We start from the raw sequence: 21248 nt of genomic DNA on the forward strand, positions 1-21248 counted from the left end.
AAGTCTTCTAGGCTATCCTTGCACACAAAGAATCTCTCCAACGTACCTGAAAAATCTTAAGCCTATGCTATAATTCTGAGAGGTTAATGACTCATTAGTTGAGTCCATATGTAAAAGCAGTTACTATGAGCAAGGAAATGAGCTAGGTACTTTATAAATATTATCTCATTTAATCCTCACAACCATCTTGGAGGTAGGTGATATTACATTGGAAACTCTGAATCTTGAAGAAGCAAAGACCAAGGCCATACAGATAAAGAGGTGAAGCCCAAAATCAGCCTTGGGAAACGATGATGATGATGATAATGGTAAAACAATAACATTAACAACAAGAACTGCTAACATTTATTGAATGTTTACTATTTAACACCATAACTTTATATAGTAGGCACTACTTTTGTTATCCCCACTTTCACTGAGACTTAAAATAGTAAGGCTACCCGGTGGCACAACTGGAATTCAAACCCAGGTCAGTCTTATGAGCTCCTAACATTCACTACAGAGCCTCCTCAAGGCTTCTAATGACTTAGTTTAACTCTATTTTTAATATACCTCCTAAATTCTGTCTCCCACTATTTTAGCAATAATTTGATAACTTCCATTGTACTACCAAAGCAAAAAAAGTCAGTATATCTATAATTAATTATAATCTAGTTTATAGATTACAAATTAAAATTTATTTCTGCACAATAATCCATTTCTATGTATTTCTTCACCGATATATTGCTCTGGTAGTCTATTATCAGTATGGCTTAATTTGATATGTGCTTCAAATATAAAAAGTTGGTATGTAGGTATCATCCTGATAAATTTTTGTATAAAACTGCAACTAAGAAAAGTCATGATTAAAAAAAAAACTTATTCAGCTGAACTTAGAGCAAATCTACTTCCATTTCTATATGGCAGCTCTTCAACTACTTTAAGACACCTATCATGTCTCAATTTTTCTTCTTTACTCTAAACATTCTCAGTCATTCCTTAAAGTTATTTTGTAAGATTTAAAAGTAGTTCTCTGTAATCTTTCTTCTATACATGTTACTCTAATTCTTATTCTAAGTTATATTCATTCTATTCAAATACTTGGGCCCTTTTTTCAAGTTATAGAAAAAATACTTTTTGATATTACTACAATCTCCACCATAATACTTTAAAAAAAGGTTATTTCCTAACTGAACATCCAGATTTAAATTTTTCACAACTATAAATAATGTGTTTGGATATCCATATATTGGATGACTTACTTATACTGGAATCCTGAAATGACATTACTGAGTTAAAAAGGCAAAACGATTTTAAGGATCTCATCATACACTGCTAAGCTGCCTTTCATAAGGGTAACATTAACTTAGAATGAAACTGCAATGCATGAGAATGCGTTTCCTAAGCACTGTCATGAATATTAGGTGTAATGGCTAGCCAAAAATCTTTTTTGGGCAGTAGAGTTCAGCATAGGTTTTTATTTATTTTATGTTCAGAAATCAGGACACGAATGCCAACCGGCATTTGCGTCAGCTCTACAAATATCCCATTACTGTGGAGTTACCTAAATTGGCAAGAAAAACAACCCTATAAGCAGAGTACCAATGCCAATCCATGTCTACCCACGATGAAAGGTGTTTTCCCCAAATATTTTATTTTAGAATAGGTAGAACAGACAATCTCCACACACCGCCTCCCCATTTCCTCTATTGTTAATAGACGCAAGTGGCGGGGAACTTCCCCACACACCATGCGCATCTAAAAAAAATGGTTTTCCCTAAATGGCAGCCCTGACCAACTTTAAAATCATTTTTCGTGAGAATTTTCAGCTGAAAATATTCAAGAACGCCCGAATTGTAATATATTTTTATAATATTCATTGCAAATTGATTTTTTAAAATTAAATTCAAAATATCGTGGCATATGGGGATGGTTTCTGTTTTGGATGCGTGGCAGTTAAATGGTTAAAAAACGTTTTTATTGATTTCAGAGAGGAAGGAGAGGGAGAGAGGGACAGAAACATCAATGATGAGAATCACTGATTGGCTGTCTCCTGCATGCCCCCTACTGGGGATCAAGCCAGTGACGACCTGGTTCATGGGTCAACGCTCAATCACTGAGCCATGCCGGCTGTGTGAGGTCAGGTATTTTTGTAGAATGATCCTCAAATTAGGTTTATCTGATGTTTATCATATTTAGACTCTCAGGTTATTGTTTTTGGGAAGAAGACCATACTGTGCCACACACACAGGTACAGTAACCGTTGCATTACATTATATCAAGGGTACATGCTATAATATAAATGTAACTCTTCAGTGATGACAATCTTAATCACCTGGCTGAGTTAATATTTGTCAAGTTTCTTTACTTCATTATTTCCTCCATCCCCCAAACTCTACTTTTTGAAAGCAAGGCACTAAGCTCACACAAAAGGGGCAGAGAGTTATACTCCACCTCCGTGGGGACATAAATTATCTGAAATTCTGTGTGGGAGATCTGTCTCTTCTCCATTCATTCATTCATTCATTCATTCATTCATTTTTATCAGTTTGGACTCATGAATATTTATTTTATACTTTGGGTCACAATCTAGCGCTATGTGTCATTTACTTTTTTACTCAAATTGTTCTAGCTTTGGTCATTGGGAGCTCTTTCCGGTTGGTTCTATGTCCCCTTGATATATTCCCATCACTTTGGCTTTTGAGTACTTCTTTACTTTCTGGAGCTACAAGATCCTGCAGATTCATTTTGTATGTTCCCAGCCACAGTCCTAGAATCAGCCATTTCTCCAAGGAACTGTGATTCCTTTCATTGAAGAATGGTGTTTAGAAAAAGAGATCTGGGTATTCAACATGCTTGTTGCTTGCTACTGGAGTGTCACTGATTCCAGACCCTCTCAGTAGACAGCTAACAAATGATTTTAATGATTGAAAAATTTTAAAATATTAACTATTTTGATTTTTATTTCTTTGAAAACTATCATGAGAACATAATCTAAGTTTATTTACCAGCAATTTCCTATTCTGTGAAATATCTATATTTTGTATTTGTCCTTTTGTCTTCCAAGATCTTCGTTTATTCTCCTCCAGCATGTGTTTAATAAAGATGTTAATCATTTAATGCCCATAATTTCAGTGAATACTTTCCCTCAATTTGTTTTATGTATTTATTACTATTTTATTTTTAGCATTTTTATCTTTTTTCTTTTTCTTTTTTTAAGAGAGTAGGAGAGAGGGAAAAACAGAAACATCTATGTGAGAGAAACACATCGATTGGTTGCCTCCTGCACGGGCCCTGGTCAGGGGCCGGGGTGGAGCCTGCAACTGAGGTATCGAACCTGGGACCCTTCAGTCCACAGGCCAACACTCTATTCACTGAACCAAACTGGCTAGGGCTATTTTTAGCCTTCTTAAATTGCTTTTAAGATAGAATTTTATGACCCTTTACTCTATTTACTAATGCTTTGTCATTCTATCAAGCAAGGAGACAAAAATGCGTTATGGTGATGTCACCTAAGAAAGGACATACTTTTCTATCCTTAAAAAAACCAAAACCACTATAGATATTTGTAAAACATTGGTATAGGTTTCCAAATACTAATATAACTTTGGCTTTTAAAAAAATAATACCTTTAAGAGCATTTGAATTATACAACAATGGACATATTATAGTCACCTTACAAACAAAACAAATAAAAGTTGAACAACAAATGGTTTGTTAAATTCTGAATATTTGACTTACAAGTCCTGACTCTAGGGTAATTGTGAGCCAAAAGAAACCTCTCGACCCAGTTTTCCATATTCTGCAGGACCCAGCTATGTGCCAGTTTATTTCGGGGTGTCTGCACTGCCAACCAATCCAGACACTGAGAAGGATTATATTCAATTACCTAGAAATAAAACAGACAAGAACAGAATATAAAGCCAACTGAATGAGCAGTAACTTTTTAATTTACTTTTGGTATATGCCATTAAACACATAAGCAAAATAATTTTATGAAAACTAGATCCTAAAAAGAAGTTTCCACCATTTGTTTTCCTTTTTTTTTTTTTTTAAATATTTTATTGATTTTTTACAGAGAGGAAGGGAGAAGGATAGTGAATTAGAAACATCAATGAGAGAGCAACATTGATCAGCTGCCTCCTGCACACCCCCTACTGAGTATGTGCCCGCAACCAAGGTACATGACCTTGACCGGAATGGAACCTGGGACCCTTCAGTCCGTAGGCTGATGCTCTATCCACTGAGCCAAACAGGTTAGGGCTGTTTTCCTATTTTTAAAGCTACTTACTCTTATCAACAGAAAATGTTCAGAAACATGTCATTAGATTACAAAATAAAATTAAAATAACCAAGGACTCTAAAATAAGACCAGTAAGAGAAGCCAATGACACATTAACCAAGGATTTTAACATGAGACCAATAAGAGAAGCCAATTACTTTTAGGTCTTAAGTTTGCAAATTAAAATAAAGGTGCTTTTAATTCTTTAAAGTTTCTCATCTTTACTTTTCCTATTGTTTGCTCAATCTGTTTCTGTGAGAATGAAAACTAGCTCACTGCACCACTGGGGAGGTTTTTTTTTTTTTTTTTCATGGGGAAATAGAATTTTAGGAATCTAGAGTAGGGATTGGAAAACTATGACTCCTGAGTCAAATTCTGTAGTTTGCCTGTTTACTAAGTATTTATGGGAACACAGCCATACCCACTCATTGATGTATTTTCCATGGCTATTTTTAAAAAAATATTTATTGATTTCAGAGAGGAAGGCAGATGAAGAGAAACATGGATGCAAGAACTAAACATCTATCAGTTGCCTCCTGCATGCCCTCTACCAGGATGGAGCCTACAACCCGGAATCAAACTGGCAACCTTCTGATGTATGGGATGACGCCCAACCAACTGACCCATACCTTGTTTGAGAGTAGGGAAATGAGAACCGTGGATTGGCTGAAGGCTGTTCTCTTTAAACATCTGGGAGACTAGCCCAAAACTCTTCCCCCAGACTTTCTGACTGAAGTGTCTCTCTTTCCTCAACCTAGGACATACTAAACCCATTTTGGAATTCTAAGTAAGAAGAAACTGGTACTTAACAAGGTAGTGACTATATTCAACAAGTAAAATCTTCAGAAAAATAAATACTAAGACATTTGCTCTAAGATTTACCTCCCATATCCTCTGCAGAATGTAAGATGCAAAGGGAGGCATTCCTGGAGGTCCACCAGCAAACTCCATTAGCATAGTCAATAATTTAAAGAAAGGATTGGCTGCCTGTATGAGACATACAAGACTTTATTTATATCTATTTGAAACCATCTCTATCAGCAAAAAGTAAAACACGTATAATTCTTGTATACATCACATTTAAATATGCTGCATTATGTTTGCAGAGAGGAGTACTCCTGCATATGAACTTGAACTATCATAAAAATCAGCTGGGAATACAAAGTCAGTTGCAGGGGAGCCACATGTAACAGAAAACTTATTTTTTATGGATGTTAATTTGAAAAAAAGAAATCAAAACTCTTGTTAAATGAGACAACCATGCTTGTAGAATAATTTAGATTAAAAGTTTGTTGTAGCAGATTTTGATCTCAGATATAATTTGTATTAAGATCTTTTTATTTTTTTAAATTTGTATTAATATTTGACATGTATTATCAAAGTAGCTGTAACATTTCCATTTTACAAAGATAGTTTTGTACAATACTGTATTCAATTTTTTTTATATACTCCCCACCTATCCAGTTATCTGATTAGTCTATTTTTTTTCTTGGGCCCAATTATATGCTTAAAACCAAACAACAAGCTTGGGCAGGACACTGATATGTTGAACTTATATGTAAACTAGAGGCCCGGTGCATGAATTTGTGCATGGGGCGGGGAGAGGGGGTTCCTCAGCCCAGCCTCTCCAATATTGGACATCCTTCTCACAATCTGGGACTGCTGGCTTCTAACCACTCGCCTACCTGCCAGCCTGATTGCCCCCAACTGCCCTCCCCTGCTGGCCCGATAGCCCCCAACTGTCCTCCCCTGCTGGCCATCTTGTGGCAGTCATCTTGTGACAATGTGGAGGCGGCCATCTTGTGATGACATGAGGGTGTGAGGGCCACTTAGGCTTTTATTAGTATAGATTTATATTTAATTGAGAAAATTACATTTGTGATAAGACACAAAGAACTAACTCCATTTATTCAAGTTACATACTTAAAAATAGGTTATATTATGGGGAAATGGATAATTTTTTTCAAGGACAATTACAAAGGTTCATTTGAAAGCACTGTTAATACTGGTAATAGTTTTAAAAACATGATTAATAAATTTCTACATACCTCAGGAGTCAGTTTTGCTATTGATGTGAAAAGCATAGATACAATCTAAAACAGAAAAAGGAAAATTTCAGAATATTCTTTTAAAAATTATCAAAACACTTTAATACTTTAAAGTTAAAACTTTAAACTTTCTTAGCACTTACATGTTCTGCAAGTCGATTATTGTATCGACACAGGCTGAAAATCAGATTACAAGTTTGTCTTATATTGATGCCATCACGAATATGTTGAAACAAGAAGGGAAATCCCTGTTAAAAACAAAAGGTGTTCACTTAAGAACTGTTATATTATTATTATTATTTTTGCGATTATCAAATGGTCCAAAATAAAGTAGGTAATACCTTTCCTCCTGTTAATGCTGCCATGTCAGTCTGTGATAATGTCAAATGCCTAAAATAAAACATTAGTAGAAATAAGTTTTTCTTCCCTCTGTACTCCTTTATAGCTATCTGCATCATGACACACAAAATTGTCAGTTCAGTTATAACCATACCAACCGACCATTATAAAATGATTCTGAACTATCTGCTAGCTAGACTTGTTTGCTAGACATATTTTATTATTATTTATTTATTTAAATATATTTTTATTGATTTCAGAGAGGAAGGGAGAGGGAGAGATACAGACATCAATGATGAGAGAGATTCATTGACTGGCTGCCTCCTGCATGCCCCCACTGGGGATCGAATACAACCCGGGCATGTGCCCTTGGCTGGAATCGAACCCAGGACCCTTCAGTCCAAAGGCTTTATCCACTGAGCCAAACCAGCTAGTGCTGCTAGATATATTTTAGACAATTTTTCAAGATTCCAAAATTGGTATACTGCAGTTTAAATCTAATTTATTTCCATTTAATTAATTTAATATTTTGTGACACTTAGATAGCTTTTTCTGAAATGAAAACCTTCAAAACAAAACAAACGAGAAATGCAAGTTTCATTTCCCAGTTTAAAATTAGTGTTTTTAAAAACTTACTATAAAAAATTTAGTACAAAAACAAATAGAATAGTGTAATTATCCTATCACTAAGCTTCTAATTGTCAACTCATGACCAGTCTGGTTTCATCTGTACCTCCTACTCACTCAATATGGACTATTTTGAAGCAATTCCAGTATTTTAACTTAATCCATATTGCTAACAGATAAATTTAAAATACAGAACCACACTTACATTATTCACACCCAAAATTCATCAATCCTTTCTATCGTACAATACATAGTGTACAATTTCCTCAAGTTTCTAACAAAAAAAACTCTTACACTTAATTTGTTTAAATCAGGATCCAAATAAAGCCCTCTGTTGCTATTGGACGATATTATCTTTCAAATCTCTTTTAGACTACTGGTCTCCCCTCTGATTTCGTTTTTATCTTGCAATTTATCTGCTAAAGAAAGCAGGTGGTTTGTCCTATAGACTTTCCCACATTTCCTTTTTGCTGACTGTACCCTGTGGTGGTGTTTTAACATGTTTTTCTCTGTGCCCATATATCCTGTAAACTGGTAGGTAGATCTAGAGATTTGATCAAATCAAATCTTGATCAATTCTTGACTTTTTAACCAAGAATACTTCAGTGATAGTATGGATTTCATCAGGAGGTATACAATTAAAAGTTGTCTTTCTTTTTGTAATGTTTTCTGTCAATGATGATCACTTCCTAGACCCAATATCTCATTTGGGATGCAAAATGTTGATATTGTAATTCCAGCACTACTTGCTTATTAGCTCAAATACCTTTTTGACGACAACTTTCTCTCACTTACCATTTGGTTGCCACGAGCTATAGTTCTTACAGGTAAAGATAAATGCTTAATATTCCTTTATTAATAAGTTTCCAAAATTATTTGGTTTCCTAATATACTCCAAAGGTTGTCAATGAGTTTTTAAAATTTTTGTTTTTAAGTATCATTGTGAACTCATGAATTTTAACATGTGTGATGTGTTTTAGTCCACTTATAGTTGTTATTATTGATGCTCAGGTTGTCCAATCTATAACCAGCATAAACATCTTTAAGTTGCTCTTGAATCCTTTTAACATGACCTCATGTTAGGCTTTGATTGACTCTTTGTTTTCCAAGGTTACAAAACATTCCCAGCTTCCCATTCATTTCTTGCCCCAAACCTGGAATTGGCCATATTTCCAAGGAACCGTAAGTTTTTCAGTGGGAAATGGTATCTAGTGACTACAACCTAGATGCTAGGGGCACTCATTGATTATGAGCTGGACAGGATTTCTAGGCCTTTTCAGAAAATGGAGGTATATAATACATTTTTTGTTTGCTTAAGACAAAAATACACCATGAATTCTACTGATATTTCCAAACTTAGTTTTAAAGAAGTTATATAAAAACCCTATTATATTTGTATTTCTTCTTTTGCTAAGAATCTTGGTTTTAATGACATTAACAATTACTTGCTTTATTCTATAATATAAAAAGTTTCAGAATAATAATTTCAAAAATAGTTTAGGATAATTTTACAATTCTTTTTGTACTCCAGTTACCTCCTACTGGCAATTTACAGTGATATTAATGTGCTCTAAAGTTACTTTCATTCCTCTCCATTGGCTATGCCACCAGCTCAATACATAGCTAGGTTCATTTATTTCAGTCTGCTTTTGATTTTTAAACATTCACATGATTCCAAAGTTAAAACAAATACAATAAACAATATAATGTATATTCGAAGACGTCAAGCTTTCATTCCTTTCCCCTCCAGCCTGTTTTTCCCTCCCCAACCATAGGAAATGCCTTTTTTGTTTCAGTCAGCCTTCAATTACAAAAAAAAAAAAAAAAAAATACAGTCAATTCTCATTTGTAGTACTATCTATCTATCTATATATAAAAGCCTAAGCGACCATTACCACCATTATGACTGGCTGATCAGTAGCTATGACGCACACTGACCACCAGGGGGCAGATGCTCAAAGCAGGAGCTGCCCCTTGGTCGTCAGTGTGCTTCCACAGCGGGAGTGCTGCTCAGCCAGAAGCCTCTCCGGCTGCCTGCCGCTTCGGCACTGCTACATCCCTCGGGGGATGTCAGACTGCCAGTTTCGGTTGATCCCAAAAACAGCAGTCTGACATTTCCCAAGGGATCCCGGATTGCGAGAGGGCACAGGCCAGGCTGAGGGACCTCACCTGTGCACTGGCCTCTAGTGTTTTATCAAGTGCTACAAACACCAAGTAGTGAATACTCAATCACTGATGGAAGGGGAAATACAGGGTTAGGTTCCTATGAGCCTCTGCTCACAATATTTTCATCAACCGATAGATACTACCTTTTTTTTTCAAGTGTGTTTCTGTTTAAAGACACCTTATTTAATACATATTGTTGACTCATTAGCATTGAACTAACAGCAAACACCCTAGCTCATACCTGAATGAAGTTTTTCTAAGGCATATTATGAACTTGATCTTCTCAAGCTTAGGAACACTAGGCAGCACTTTACATTATGTTCAAGGACCATTTTAAACAGCCAAGCCACAACAAAAAGCAGAAACGTGAAAAATGTGACATATACCAAGAAAAGGACATCATTTACAATATGAAAACTGGGAAAGAGTACAACAGGCAAATCAAAAAAAAAAATTTTTTTTGCCACTGTACACGTACTTTCTGCAGTCCATAAATGATTGTAAAAGCTCATTGAGTCCTGATTTGGGGACTAAAAATTTTTTTAGCAAGAAGGCAAATTCGAAAATAGGAGATTTATGAGGATACATGTGCGTGTGCACACGTACACACACAGACTCTCACTTTCTCATAGCCTCCCTTCTTAAAAAGTAGCATACTATATACACTTTTCTCACCTTGCTTTTTTCTCTTAGTAATACTAATTCTAAAGATTTCTCCAAGGTAGTAGATATATTCCATGCTTCCTTTTTTCAACTATAAAGTACACTATTGAGTGAATACCCTGTTTTTCAACAAGTCCCCTCTTGGTGGACATTTTGTCTTTTGTTATTACAAACACTGCTGCATGCAATAAATAGCACTGCACATATATCTTTCTATATTTGGGGAACAGATTCTTAAACGTGGGGTTGCTAGGTTAAAGGATGAATGCACATATAATTTTGCTACATATTTTACTGTATAATTTCTTCAATGTATATTTCTAACATGAGTCAGATAAATACTGTACGAGTTTGCTACAAAGGATTAAAATACTTAAGCTACAAGAGTTGGTAAACTGCAGTGTTATTTAAAAAGAGTTAAAAAAACAAAAGCTACTGAGTTAAAAGTGGTGAAACGATCATGAAAAAATAAAATCAAACATGCTTTAAGCATTCTGAATGTTGAGACATTTCACCTTTCTGAGCGAGACTGTTCAACCAAAAGAGCAACTAAAGCTATCATTTTTTCAAGGGCAGCTGGCCTGTATTTTTCTTCTGCCAGAGAAAGGATATCTTCTTCCTCCTCCTCTTCTTCCCCTTCTTCCTCTGACAACACTTCAACTTGAGGCTAGAACAGAACAAAATCCAATTTTAATATATTAGTTTTAACATTATCTTGAGAGCAATATAACTTGATTGTTTTATATAACTAACCAAGGCAGATGGTGGCAGGAGTATGTGTCATGAAAAAAACAACAACACTCAAAGGCCTAACCCCAACTTTAAAAGTCTAAACCACATTCAGGACAATTGTAGACTTAATAGGCAGAACTGTAAAGAGCAATGATTGGGGGACTCTTCCCCCTCCCTACATGGGAGTCAATTCTCTGGGACTCTTCCCTCTCCCCACGTGGGAGTCTGTACTTGTTCTTCAATAAATCTCCACCTATGCTATAAAAAAAAAAAAAAAAAAAAAAAAAAAAAAAAAAAAAGAGCAATGATTGATTCTCAAAACTGTGACTATTTACCTTACCTAAAGGGATAAATCCTTTAATAATTTTTTTTTTCTTACTGGCAAGCCCCTTGGAAGATAAATCAGATCATAATTTATGAGTATGGTAAAACAGTATTTCCTGTTTAATAAAACTGCCAGTTATACAAATTAAGGCATCCTTATTTGCAGTTGTCAAATAATCTAAGTAGTAGGTATTTCGAAGAGATAATCACTTGGGCTTTGAAATGAAAGAGACTGAAAAGGTTTTATGATCTAACAAAGCAAGAGAAAAGCAGTCTAAACAAGCAGCCATATAGGCTAGAATTTTATATAATAAAAGGCTAATATGCAAATTGTCCCCTTGACCAGGAGTTTGACCAGGGGGCGGGGCCAACCGGCCAACCACCTCTCCCCCCACCCCCGGCTAGCCCCAACCCCAATCGCCACCCCCCCATCGGTGCAGGGCCGGCCCGCCAAGCTCCCTGACTGAGGCAGGCCAGCTGGCCCCTACCCATGCACGAATCCGTGCACTAGGCCTCTAGTTACATAATAACTGTTCATATTCTGAGAAGCATTTATATATACACTAGAGGCCCGGTGCACAAATTTGTGTACCGGGCCTCTAGTATGCACATAAAATCTTTGGTTAATCTCTTCCTGCCCCCTCCCCTACTTCCCCCAGAGATTCATCAGTCTGTTCCATGTTTCCATGCCTGTGCATTGAGCGTCTGCCCTGAGGTGGTCAGTGTTCATCATAGCTACTGGTCGAACAGGTTGGTTAGGTTTTTTCATATATATATATATGTGATTAATACTTTATAGGTAAGGAGTCTGACCAAGGATCAAAGCCCAACTCACTGTGACTTAAAACAAGTTAATGTCTTTATGCCTCAAGTTCCTCATCTGTAAAATGGAGATAACAAAAGTACTTACCTCTTAAGGTTACAAAAGGATTAAATAAAACAGTGCAAATAGAGCATTCAATCCAATGTGGTCATTATAGACAATACAAAATCCACATTAATGCCTTAATATATAAACAGACTAGCTAATTAAATGGTTGAGACTCTGATAAAAAAATATGGGCAACAAAAATGTTCATCGAAACAATAAGCTAATGATAGAACCGCAAAGTAGGTGGTGGCCATTTTGCCTAAATTATTTGCTTTGTTCCATGGCCTTACCAAATGTATTGCTTGATATTTTTAATGGATAGAGCAAGAGAAGAAACAATCAAACTTAGACCCTTAAAACTATCTAATATCACAGCCCGAAGGGACTTTAAAGGGTTCTAATATTTCATGATTTTCCATGATGCAAACTTGTAAACATGGCCTATAAATCCCTGATATGAGACAGGACTATACTTACATTTTCAGGCCCTTTGGTTCCCATGTAAAAATGTACCATTGTAGATATGGCTTGCAATGAAAGCAAAAACTGGCTCTAAAAATAAAAATATTGGTTTAAAAATATAATATAAAAACAAATTTTAAATAATGAAAATAGGTACATAATACCAGAAATAAACATGATACAGCCTCACCTCTTCTTCACCCATTTTAGCAAATTCATAAAGGAAGGCAAAATATTCTGTAAGATGTTTACTATGAGGTTTTACACCATGTTCCATAATTAGTAACAGAGTTCTCACAAATCGAGTGACACATGAACGACCACCAATATCTTCAACTGAGGCATCCATATCATCTGACCTAAAAACACAATTTAATTATCTTAGAGAGTATGAAGTCTGGAGATAGATACTATGGGAGGAGAACTGTTTTTAAAAACCTGAATTTTTCCCTGGCCAGTGTGACTCAGTTGGTTAGAACACCGTCCAGTACACCCAATGGTCATGGGTTTGATTCCCCGCCAGAACACATACCTAGGTTGTGGGTTTAATCCCCAGTTGGGGCATATATAGCAGGCAACTGACAGATGTCTCACTCACATTAATGTTTCTCTCTCCCTTTCCTTCTCTTCAAAAATCAATGAGCATGTCCTCAAGTGAGGACTTAAAAAAAAACACCCAAATTTAACTCTTTCATCTTTGTAATAATAAAATACCAATTACAACAATGTAGTAATTGGATTCCAATTATTGTGCCTGGCTAAATCAATATAAGCAAAAGATGAAGTCATAAAGTTATTTGTAGAGCATTTTGAAGATGCACTTAATTAAAAATAAAAAAAGTAAAACAAGTTTTGCCTTCTTGATTTATATGATTACAGGTTGTTTTTTTAAAAACAAACAAAAAAAACCACCTAAATATTTCAGTGTGAATATTTACAAATACTTTGTAGGAAGCCCTAGCCGGTTTGGCTCAGTGGATAGAGCATCGGCCTGCAGACTAAAGGGTCCCGGGTTGGATTCTGGCCAAGGGCCCATACCTCAGTTGCAGGCTTCTCCCTGGCCCAGGCCCTGCAGGAGGCAACCAATGGATGTCTCTCTCACATCGATGTTTCTCTCTCTCTTCCACTTTCCCTAAAAATCAATGGAAAAGAATGTCCTCGGATGTGGATTAACAACAATAACTTTGTAGGCAGATCATCAAAAAGTTTAACAATAAAATGTTCAAAAGATAGTTCTTACCCATCTTCCATTCCTGGCTGTAGATAGAGATGAGCATGCACCGGTCTAAGTCTCTGAATCACATGGATGCACAAACGCTGAAACATCTATAAATGAAAAGATAAAACAATCCGGGAGCCAATTCACATCAGGTAACAAAGATACTGAAAAATTTACATGATTCAAAATTCTCTGCCATCCATTTGTATTTTGCCTACATATTAAATATTTTTACATTCTGAAACTTTCTTGGAGTCTCAACTATAGACTGAAGAAATACGGCAAAGTTAGCTTAAAAAAACAACATTCAATTTTATAGTGAGGGGTAAACAAAATCAGGTAAGTTTCAGTAATAGAGATAACCAATAACAAAGCTTCACAAAACTCTCTTAACTGTGGAGAGTCTCTAAATAAGATATACAAATGGTCAATAAGCACATGAAAAGATGTTCAATATCATTAATTATTGATTAATGATATTGAAAATCAAAACCACAATGGGATACTACTTCATACTCATTAGGATGGCTAAAATAAAAGACAGTAAAAAATGTTGAAGAAGATGTAGTGAAACTGGAACCCTCATAGATTGCTGCTGTGAGTATAAACTGGTATAGAAACTATGAAAAACAGTTTGGATAAAGTGACCATATGCCCCAGCAATTCCACTCCTAAGGACATATTAAAAAATATTGAAGACATATGCTGGGGCAGGATGGATGGGTGGGAGGTAATCAACCAAGGACCTTCTATGCATATATGCATGGCCCATAGACATAGACAATGGGGCAGGGTGAGGGCCTGGGGCGGGGGATAGGGGTAGGCTGAAGGGGATCAACGGGGGAAATAAAGAGGGTGTATATAATACTTTCAACAAGAAAGAATTATATATAAAACTATGAGGCCCGGTGCACAACATTTGTGCACTGGGAGGGGCGGTCCCTCAGCCCGGCCTGTGCCCTCTCACAGCCTGGAACTCCTCAGGGAATGTCCACCTGCTGGGGAGGCAGGAGAGGCTCCAACCACTGCTGCTACACTCACCAGCTGTGAGCCCAGCTTCTGGCTGAGCAGGGCTCTCCCTGTGGGAGAGCACTGACCACCAGGGGGCAGCTCCTGCATTGAGCATCTGCCCTCTGGTGGTCAGTGCGCATCATAGTGACCGGTCATTCCACCATTTGGTTGATTTGCATATATTAGCCTTTTATTATATAGGAAGTGGTAGGATTATGGGAAATTTTCAAAAATAATAATGTAGATATTGCAAAAATCAGAATAGCATTGTTTTGAAAAGTATTCTCACTGACTGAATAAAGATTTGGAATTGTATGTTAAAAAAAAAGAAAGAAAACATATGTCAACACAAATATTTGTATACCAATGTTCATAGCAGCATTATTCAAAATAGCCCAAAAGTGGGAACAGCCCAAATGTTTATCAATTGCTGAAAGAATAAAGAAAATCTGGAATATCCATTTAATGGAATATTATTTAGCAATGAAAAGAAATGAAGTACAGATCCATAATCCAGCATAGATAACTCTTGTAAATATTATAAAATCAAAGAATCCAGTCACACAAAAGACCACATACTGTATAATTCCATTTATAGAAATGGTCAGAATAGACAAATCTATAGGAAGAGAAAGTAGATTATTGTTGCCAGGGGCTGGTGAGAAGAGACGGGATAAAATGGGGAGTGACTGCTAATAGGTATAAGGCTTCTTTTTGGGGTGTTATAAAATTAGATAAATGATGGTTGCACAAGTTTAGAAACATACTAAAAACCACTAAATTTTACACTTTTGAAAGGTTTCGGTGAGTTTTATAAGAATTACATCTCAATAATTAACTGAAAAGTGGCATATTTCAGATCAAATTTTTGGTTTTGTATAATAAATGAATATAGAGTAATATTTATATTTTCCTTGCCTAAATTTTCCAATTAGAAAAACAAATATTCAAGTGATAGCTCAGGACTTGTTAGAGAAATGGTTATAAACTATTCATTTAACTTTCAAGGTCATTTCAGTCCCCATGGTTAGAGTATCTTCAGGATCTGAAAAAGAACCAGTAGAACTCATAAAGCAGCCAGACTAGGATCTGAGACAATGGTGGTTATAGCTATCTTCCTATCACCAGGACATGTGAATGATTTAAATTGCTTGATTGAAATAATATTTGATTTGCTTAAAAAGGACTGGTGAAAACAATAGCAAAATGACTTTTATGGTAAGAGGTCCATCTTTCCCACCTATATAAAAGATGGGTTAAGACATAGTCTCAGGCAAATTTAGAATTAACCTGACAGCCATTTCTTTTTCAAATACATTTTTTTCTTACCTGTCTCACAATTTGATTAGGGCACTTAATTAATATCTGCATTGGCCACCAGTCATCATCAGCCATGCGGTCCAAAAACCACTGTAAGAAAATAGTGGGATTTTAACATTTAACCAAAACTCGGCAAATGGGATAAAAATAATATAAGGATTTTAATTCTCATCAATATTTCAATTATTTTAAATTCTTACCAAGAGAGATTCTTCATTTGCTAAAAAATCCAAAACCTAAAATGCCTAAAGTCATAATCAGGATCACCTTATTACAGAACTAGAGGCCCAGTGCATGACATTCGTGCACTGGTGGTGGTGGTGGTGGTGGTGGTGGTGGTGGTGTGTGTGTGTGTGTGTGAGGGGTGTCCTCCTCAGCCTGGCCTGTGCCCTTTAGCAGTCTGGGAGCCCTCAGGGCATGTCTGACTGACAGCTTAGGCCTGCTCCCTCCACCGCCACTACGCTCGCCAGCCATGAGCCCGGCTTGTGGCTGAGCAGTGCTCCCTCTGTGGGAGCGCACTGACCACCAGGGGGCAGCTCCTGTGTTGAGCGTCTGCCCCCTGGTGGTCAGTACGCGTCATAGTGACTGGTTTTTCCACTGTTATGTCGATTTGCAAATACCCTTTTATTATATAGGATTCAATGGATGCCATTTATATCACAGTGCACACCCTGCATGATGGCAATCTGCAGTCCTTATAATAAAATAGAGTACTGTTTGTTTTCCTCTTAGTCCTCATGTCATACTGTAGAATCTTTTGTTTCTTTTTTATGATCTGAGTACGATTCATTTTCTTTATGTTTAAAAACAAATCATGTTATCTTGATAACAAAAAAACATGCTTCTTTATCTAAGCGAAGAACAACTTCCCACTGATTTCGAGATATCTATTAATCACATATTTAACTCTTCTACTGAATTGTACTACCTACTTATGCACACACACAATTAATGACAATTGTAGAAAACACGTTTAACTCCTTGACAGCCTTCCAGAGGCAAATCCTTAATTAAAATTCTAAAGTAAAAATGTATTAAAAAATAAAAGAAAAAACAAATTATGACCTAATCAACCCACCCTCTGGATCTATGAAACAGCTTAAAAATTATGAAGTGGAAGGGGAATAGAGAAACATGTTAAACAACACCAGGAGGATGCAATTAGTCAAAGCCAACATGAAAACCTGTATAACAAATGACAAAGTAGCAAATAAGTAGAAAAATAAGTAACTGATAATATATGGAAGGTTTAAGAGACAAAAGCAAAATGTGGACCTTGTTTGAACACAAATGTAAGCAAACCAAATGAAAAGAATACATTTTTAACAAAAGACAATTAGAGAAAACTGAACACGGAATGGGTACTGGATACTAAGGAATCACTTCTAATTTTAAAGCAGTTAATGGAGATACATACTGAGCTTAATTGATATATGGTATGGTATCTGGGTTTGCTTTAAAATACTTCAGCTGAGAAAAAGCATGGGGTAGACACATAAATAAATAAAAACAAAAGAATGTTACCTTTTGTTGAAATTGGGTGATAGGCACACCTTTCTACTTTTGTGCATGTTTTGATGTTAAGATGGCAATATGGTTAAGCGATCATTATCTGGGAGCAATTATCTTTCGGGATGTCTTTCTCTTATAATGCAATATTGGAGGAGATAAAAATTGAATATAAACTGATACACTGGGATATGTGTATTTTTTTCTCAGAGGGGGAGGGGAGATATACATTCTAAGTAGTTTCTGATAACATTCAAAAGTAGTTAAGAAATATCTAGTAGTCTTTGGAATTTTCTATACTTTTCCTTCTAATGTGGGGGGAACCAAAGACTTTTAAAGTAACTTAAGAATCAATTATTTAATGAGTGTAATGGATTTGATAAAAAAAATTGTAACTTTCTTTCAGCTATCAAATCTAAATATATAAAAACCTAAGTGATCGAAAGACTGGTCGACCTGTCGCTTTGATGCGCACTGACCATCGGGACAGACACTCAACGCACAGGATCGGGTTCCCTCCTGTCTGGATCGGGCCTGTGGGGATCAGGCTGAAACCTGTTATCGGACATCCCCCGAGGGGTCCCAGATTGCAAGAGGGTGTAAGACAGGCTGAGAGACCTCACTGGTGGACGAATCCGTGCACCAGGCCTCTATAATGATTTTATAACAACTCACACTGGGCTCCCTATGATTTGATAAAACAATTTTGCTGTAGCATCTAAGAAAACAAAGAAGTGGATCTTAAGCTATGCACTGCTAGTTAAATTTTTAACCTCACCTCACAAGCTGCTTGACTATTATTAAACTGTTTCGTCAATAATTCAATCCATTGAAGCATTGTGGGCTAAAAAAAACAAAAAGAAAGAAAAGAAGTCACTGAAGGCATAAGGATTTCTCAGCTAAAGATTGATAATGAAAACCAAAAGATATCAAATCACAAAAATGCACAAAATAAAACATACCTTTTCTTTTGAATGAATAAATGTCTCTAGGACAAAGGAAGTGCTTAACTGTAAAGAAAGATGAAATTAAGCAAAAAAGACTTAATTATTTTAAAGTAGTCATTCTGAAAAAATTATCTAAGGCTTATATATTACCTTTGCAGTCATTAGAGACACAGCTTTAGGATCTGGTAATGTACTGGGAATACAACTACACAACTGCCACATAAACCTAGAATTTAAAAATAGTAAGTTGAAATTCTTACAGGAAAAAAAATTTGAATGTGTAACAAAAAAACTATTACTGGGGAGGCAGAAGCGGGTAAAGGGGGGATAAATGGTGACAGATGTGAGACTTGACTTTGGGTGGTGAACATACAATAAATAAGTGATATAGAACTGTACACTTGAGTCATATGTAATTTTATTTAACCAATGTCAGCCCAATAAATTCAATAAAAAAATTTTTTAAATCTATTACTAAATTTATCAAACTTACCCAAAATATGTATGTTCAAAAATATTTTTGTCTTGAAGAAACTGCATGTTATCATGCCAAATCCACTGAAGAAAAAAAAAAGTTAACATCAGATATTGCTTCATTATATTTTACCAATATTTTAAAAACAACCCCCCCAAAACACAGGCTCTTAAAATGCATGTTAATTTTTTTCCAGGAATATGGAACATGAATGTAACGTAAGTTACTAAACCTGGTCCAATTTATCATTCTATATCTGGCTACCTCAATGATTATTGTTGTTTAAAAACGTATTTATAAAGATTTTGCCAGGGTGAGAAACCAAGATGGCGGCATAGGTAAACACCTAAACTGCTGCCTCGCACAACAATTTCAAAACTACAACTAAAGGACAAAACGGACATCATCCAGAACCACAGGAAGGCTGGCTAAGTGGAAATTCTACAACTAGAAGGAAAGAGAAAAGCACACTGAGACTCACAGGAGCTGCAGAAGGCAGAGGTACGTAGATGTGCGTGCGGAGAGGGCTGGCAACTGAGTACGCGGCTGCTTTCTCAATCGAGAGGGAGACAAAAGCTCCCGACTGCTCTGAACTCCAGTTCCGGGCAAGACTCTGGGGACCCAGAGTCATACCGGGAGAAACTGGACTGTCTGGCAGCGGGCAAAACTCGAGGGCGGCTTTCTCTCAGAGGTGCTTGCAGCAATTACCAAGGGACACTAAGACCCAGGGACCTCTTAAAGCAGGGCTGACGGGAAGCCACTGCTATATGGTCTGCCCTGAGATCCAACCCCACGAAGCCATAGCTGTTTGTTCCGCCCTGAGACTCCGCCCCATCCATGCTGAGCGCAGAGGCTTTTGCATATGAATGGCCTGGTCCTTTGAATTCTAAACTTACCTAACAAACTGCAGCTGAGTCAGAGAGACCCAGAACATCCAAAAGAAGGTACAAGGCCCCACAGCAGGTTGTATTACTTCACACTGGGCCTCATCTGGGCACCTCCAAAACCCAAACAAAGAAGAGAAATCTGCAGATCTCTCCATAGCTCCTGCTGGGTGGCCTCAGGCAGAGGCTAAATTTGCACCTCCTTGGAGATCCAAGAGCCAGTGTACCCAGGGGTCAGAGTGGGACCATCCAGATTACAACTCCTCAGATCCATAAGGGACACACTCAGGGGACAGACTCAGTGAGCACCAAAGCCCCACTTAAGCAAGTCTTGTCTCATAAAGGTGTCTCCAGCACAGAAGTTCTCCAAGCATAGACACAAATGATCCTCACAGCCAATTGGCCTGGAGGTCAATTCCTCCCAGTGATACCAACAACAATCAAGGCTTGATTACAACAAGACTGTGCGCACAGCCCACAAAGGGGTGCACCAAGAGTGTGCACCTCAGGTAACTGGGGAGGCTGAGCCACTGGGCCCTATAGGACACCTCGCACACAAAACCACTCTATCAACTCAGGGAAGCAGCCAAAATGCAGAGACAAAGAAATAGGTCACAAATGAAAGAAATGGAGGAAAGCATACTACTGGATATAGAGCTCAAAACCACGGTAATAAGGTTTTTCAAGAATTTTCTAGAAAAGGCTGATAAATTTAGCGCGACCCTCGAGGATATGAAAAAGGACCAACTAGAAATTAAGCATACACTGACTGAAATAAAAAATAATATACCAAGATCCAACAGCAGACTAGAGGATCGCAAGAATCAAGTCAAAGATTTGAAATACAAAGAAGCAAAAAACACTCAACGGGAAAAGCAAAAAGAAAAAAGAATCCAAAAATATGAAGATAGTAAGGAGCCTCTGGGACAACTTCAAGCATACCAACATCAGAATTATGGGGGTGCCAGAAGAAGAGAGAGCTAGATACTGAAAACCTATTTGAAGAAATAATGACAGAAAACTTCCCCCACCTGGTGAAAGAAATAGACTTACAAGTCCAGGAAGCACACAGAACCCCAAACAAAAGGAATCCAAAGAGGACCACACCAAGACACATCATAATTAAATTGTCAAGAGCAAAAGACAAAGAGAGAATATTAAAAGCAGCAAGAGAAAAACAGTTAGTTAGTTACTTACAAGGGAGCACCCATACGATTATCAGCTGATTTCTCAAAAGAAACTATGCAGGTCAGACGGGAGTGGCAAGAAACATTCAAAGTGATGAATAGAAAGAACCTACAACCAAGATTACTCTACCCAGCAAAGCTATCATTCAGAATTGAAGGGCAGATAAAGAGCTTCACAGATAAGAAAAAGCTAAAGGAGTTCA

General features: G+C 36.8%; 1 protein-coding gene across 2 annotated transcripts in view; it reads right to left on the bottom strand.

The window, feature by feature from the left end:
* USP34 (ubiquitin specific peptidase 34) overlaps nucleotides 1-21248 on the bottom strand; it is a 243367-nt gene that overhangs the window by 28803 nt on the left and 193316 nt on the right. For both annotated transcript variants that reach the window (XM_054728434.1, XM_054728433.1), the window contains 14 exons: nucleotides 18993-19057; nucleotides 18650-18725; nucleotides 18515-18562; nucleotides 18331-18396; nucleotides 16053-16133; nucleotides 13734-13819; nucleotides 12684-12852; nucleotides 12509-12583; nucleotides 10620-10771; nucleotides 6651-6699; nucleotides 6453-6557; nucleotides 6310-6354; nucleotides 5144-5248; nucleotides 3721-3868 (listed from right to left, as the gene is read on the bottom strand). In XM_054728434.1, coding sequence (XP_054584409.1) covers nucleotides 3721-3868; nucleotides 5144-5248; nucleotides 6310-6354; nucleotides 6453-6557; nucleotides 6651-6699; nucleotides 10620-10771; nucleotides 12509-12583; nucleotides 12684-12852; nucleotides 13734-13819; nucleotides 16053-16133; nucleotides 18331-18396; nucleotides 18515-18562; nucleotides 18650-18725; nucleotides 18993-19057 — 1270 coding nt within the window. The remainder of the gene's footprint in view (nucleotides 1-3720; nucleotides 3869-5143; nucleotides 5249-6309; nucleotides 6355-6452; nucleotides 6558-6650; nucleotides 6700-10619; nucleotides 10772-12508; nucleotides 12584-12683; nucleotides 12853-13733; nucleotides 13820-16052; nucleotides 16134-18330; nucleotides 18397-18514; nucleotides 18563-18649; nucleotides 18726-18992; nucleotides 19058-21248) is intronic.

This window comes from Eptesicus fuscus, chromosome 16 (genome assembly GCF_027574615.1).
Source record: "Eptesicus fuscus isolate TK198812 chromosome 16, DD_ASM_mEF_20220401, whole genome shotgun sequence".
Lineage (NCBI taxonomy): Eukaryota > Metazoa > Chordata > Mammalia > Chiroptera > Vespertilionidae > Eptesicus > Eptesicus fuscus.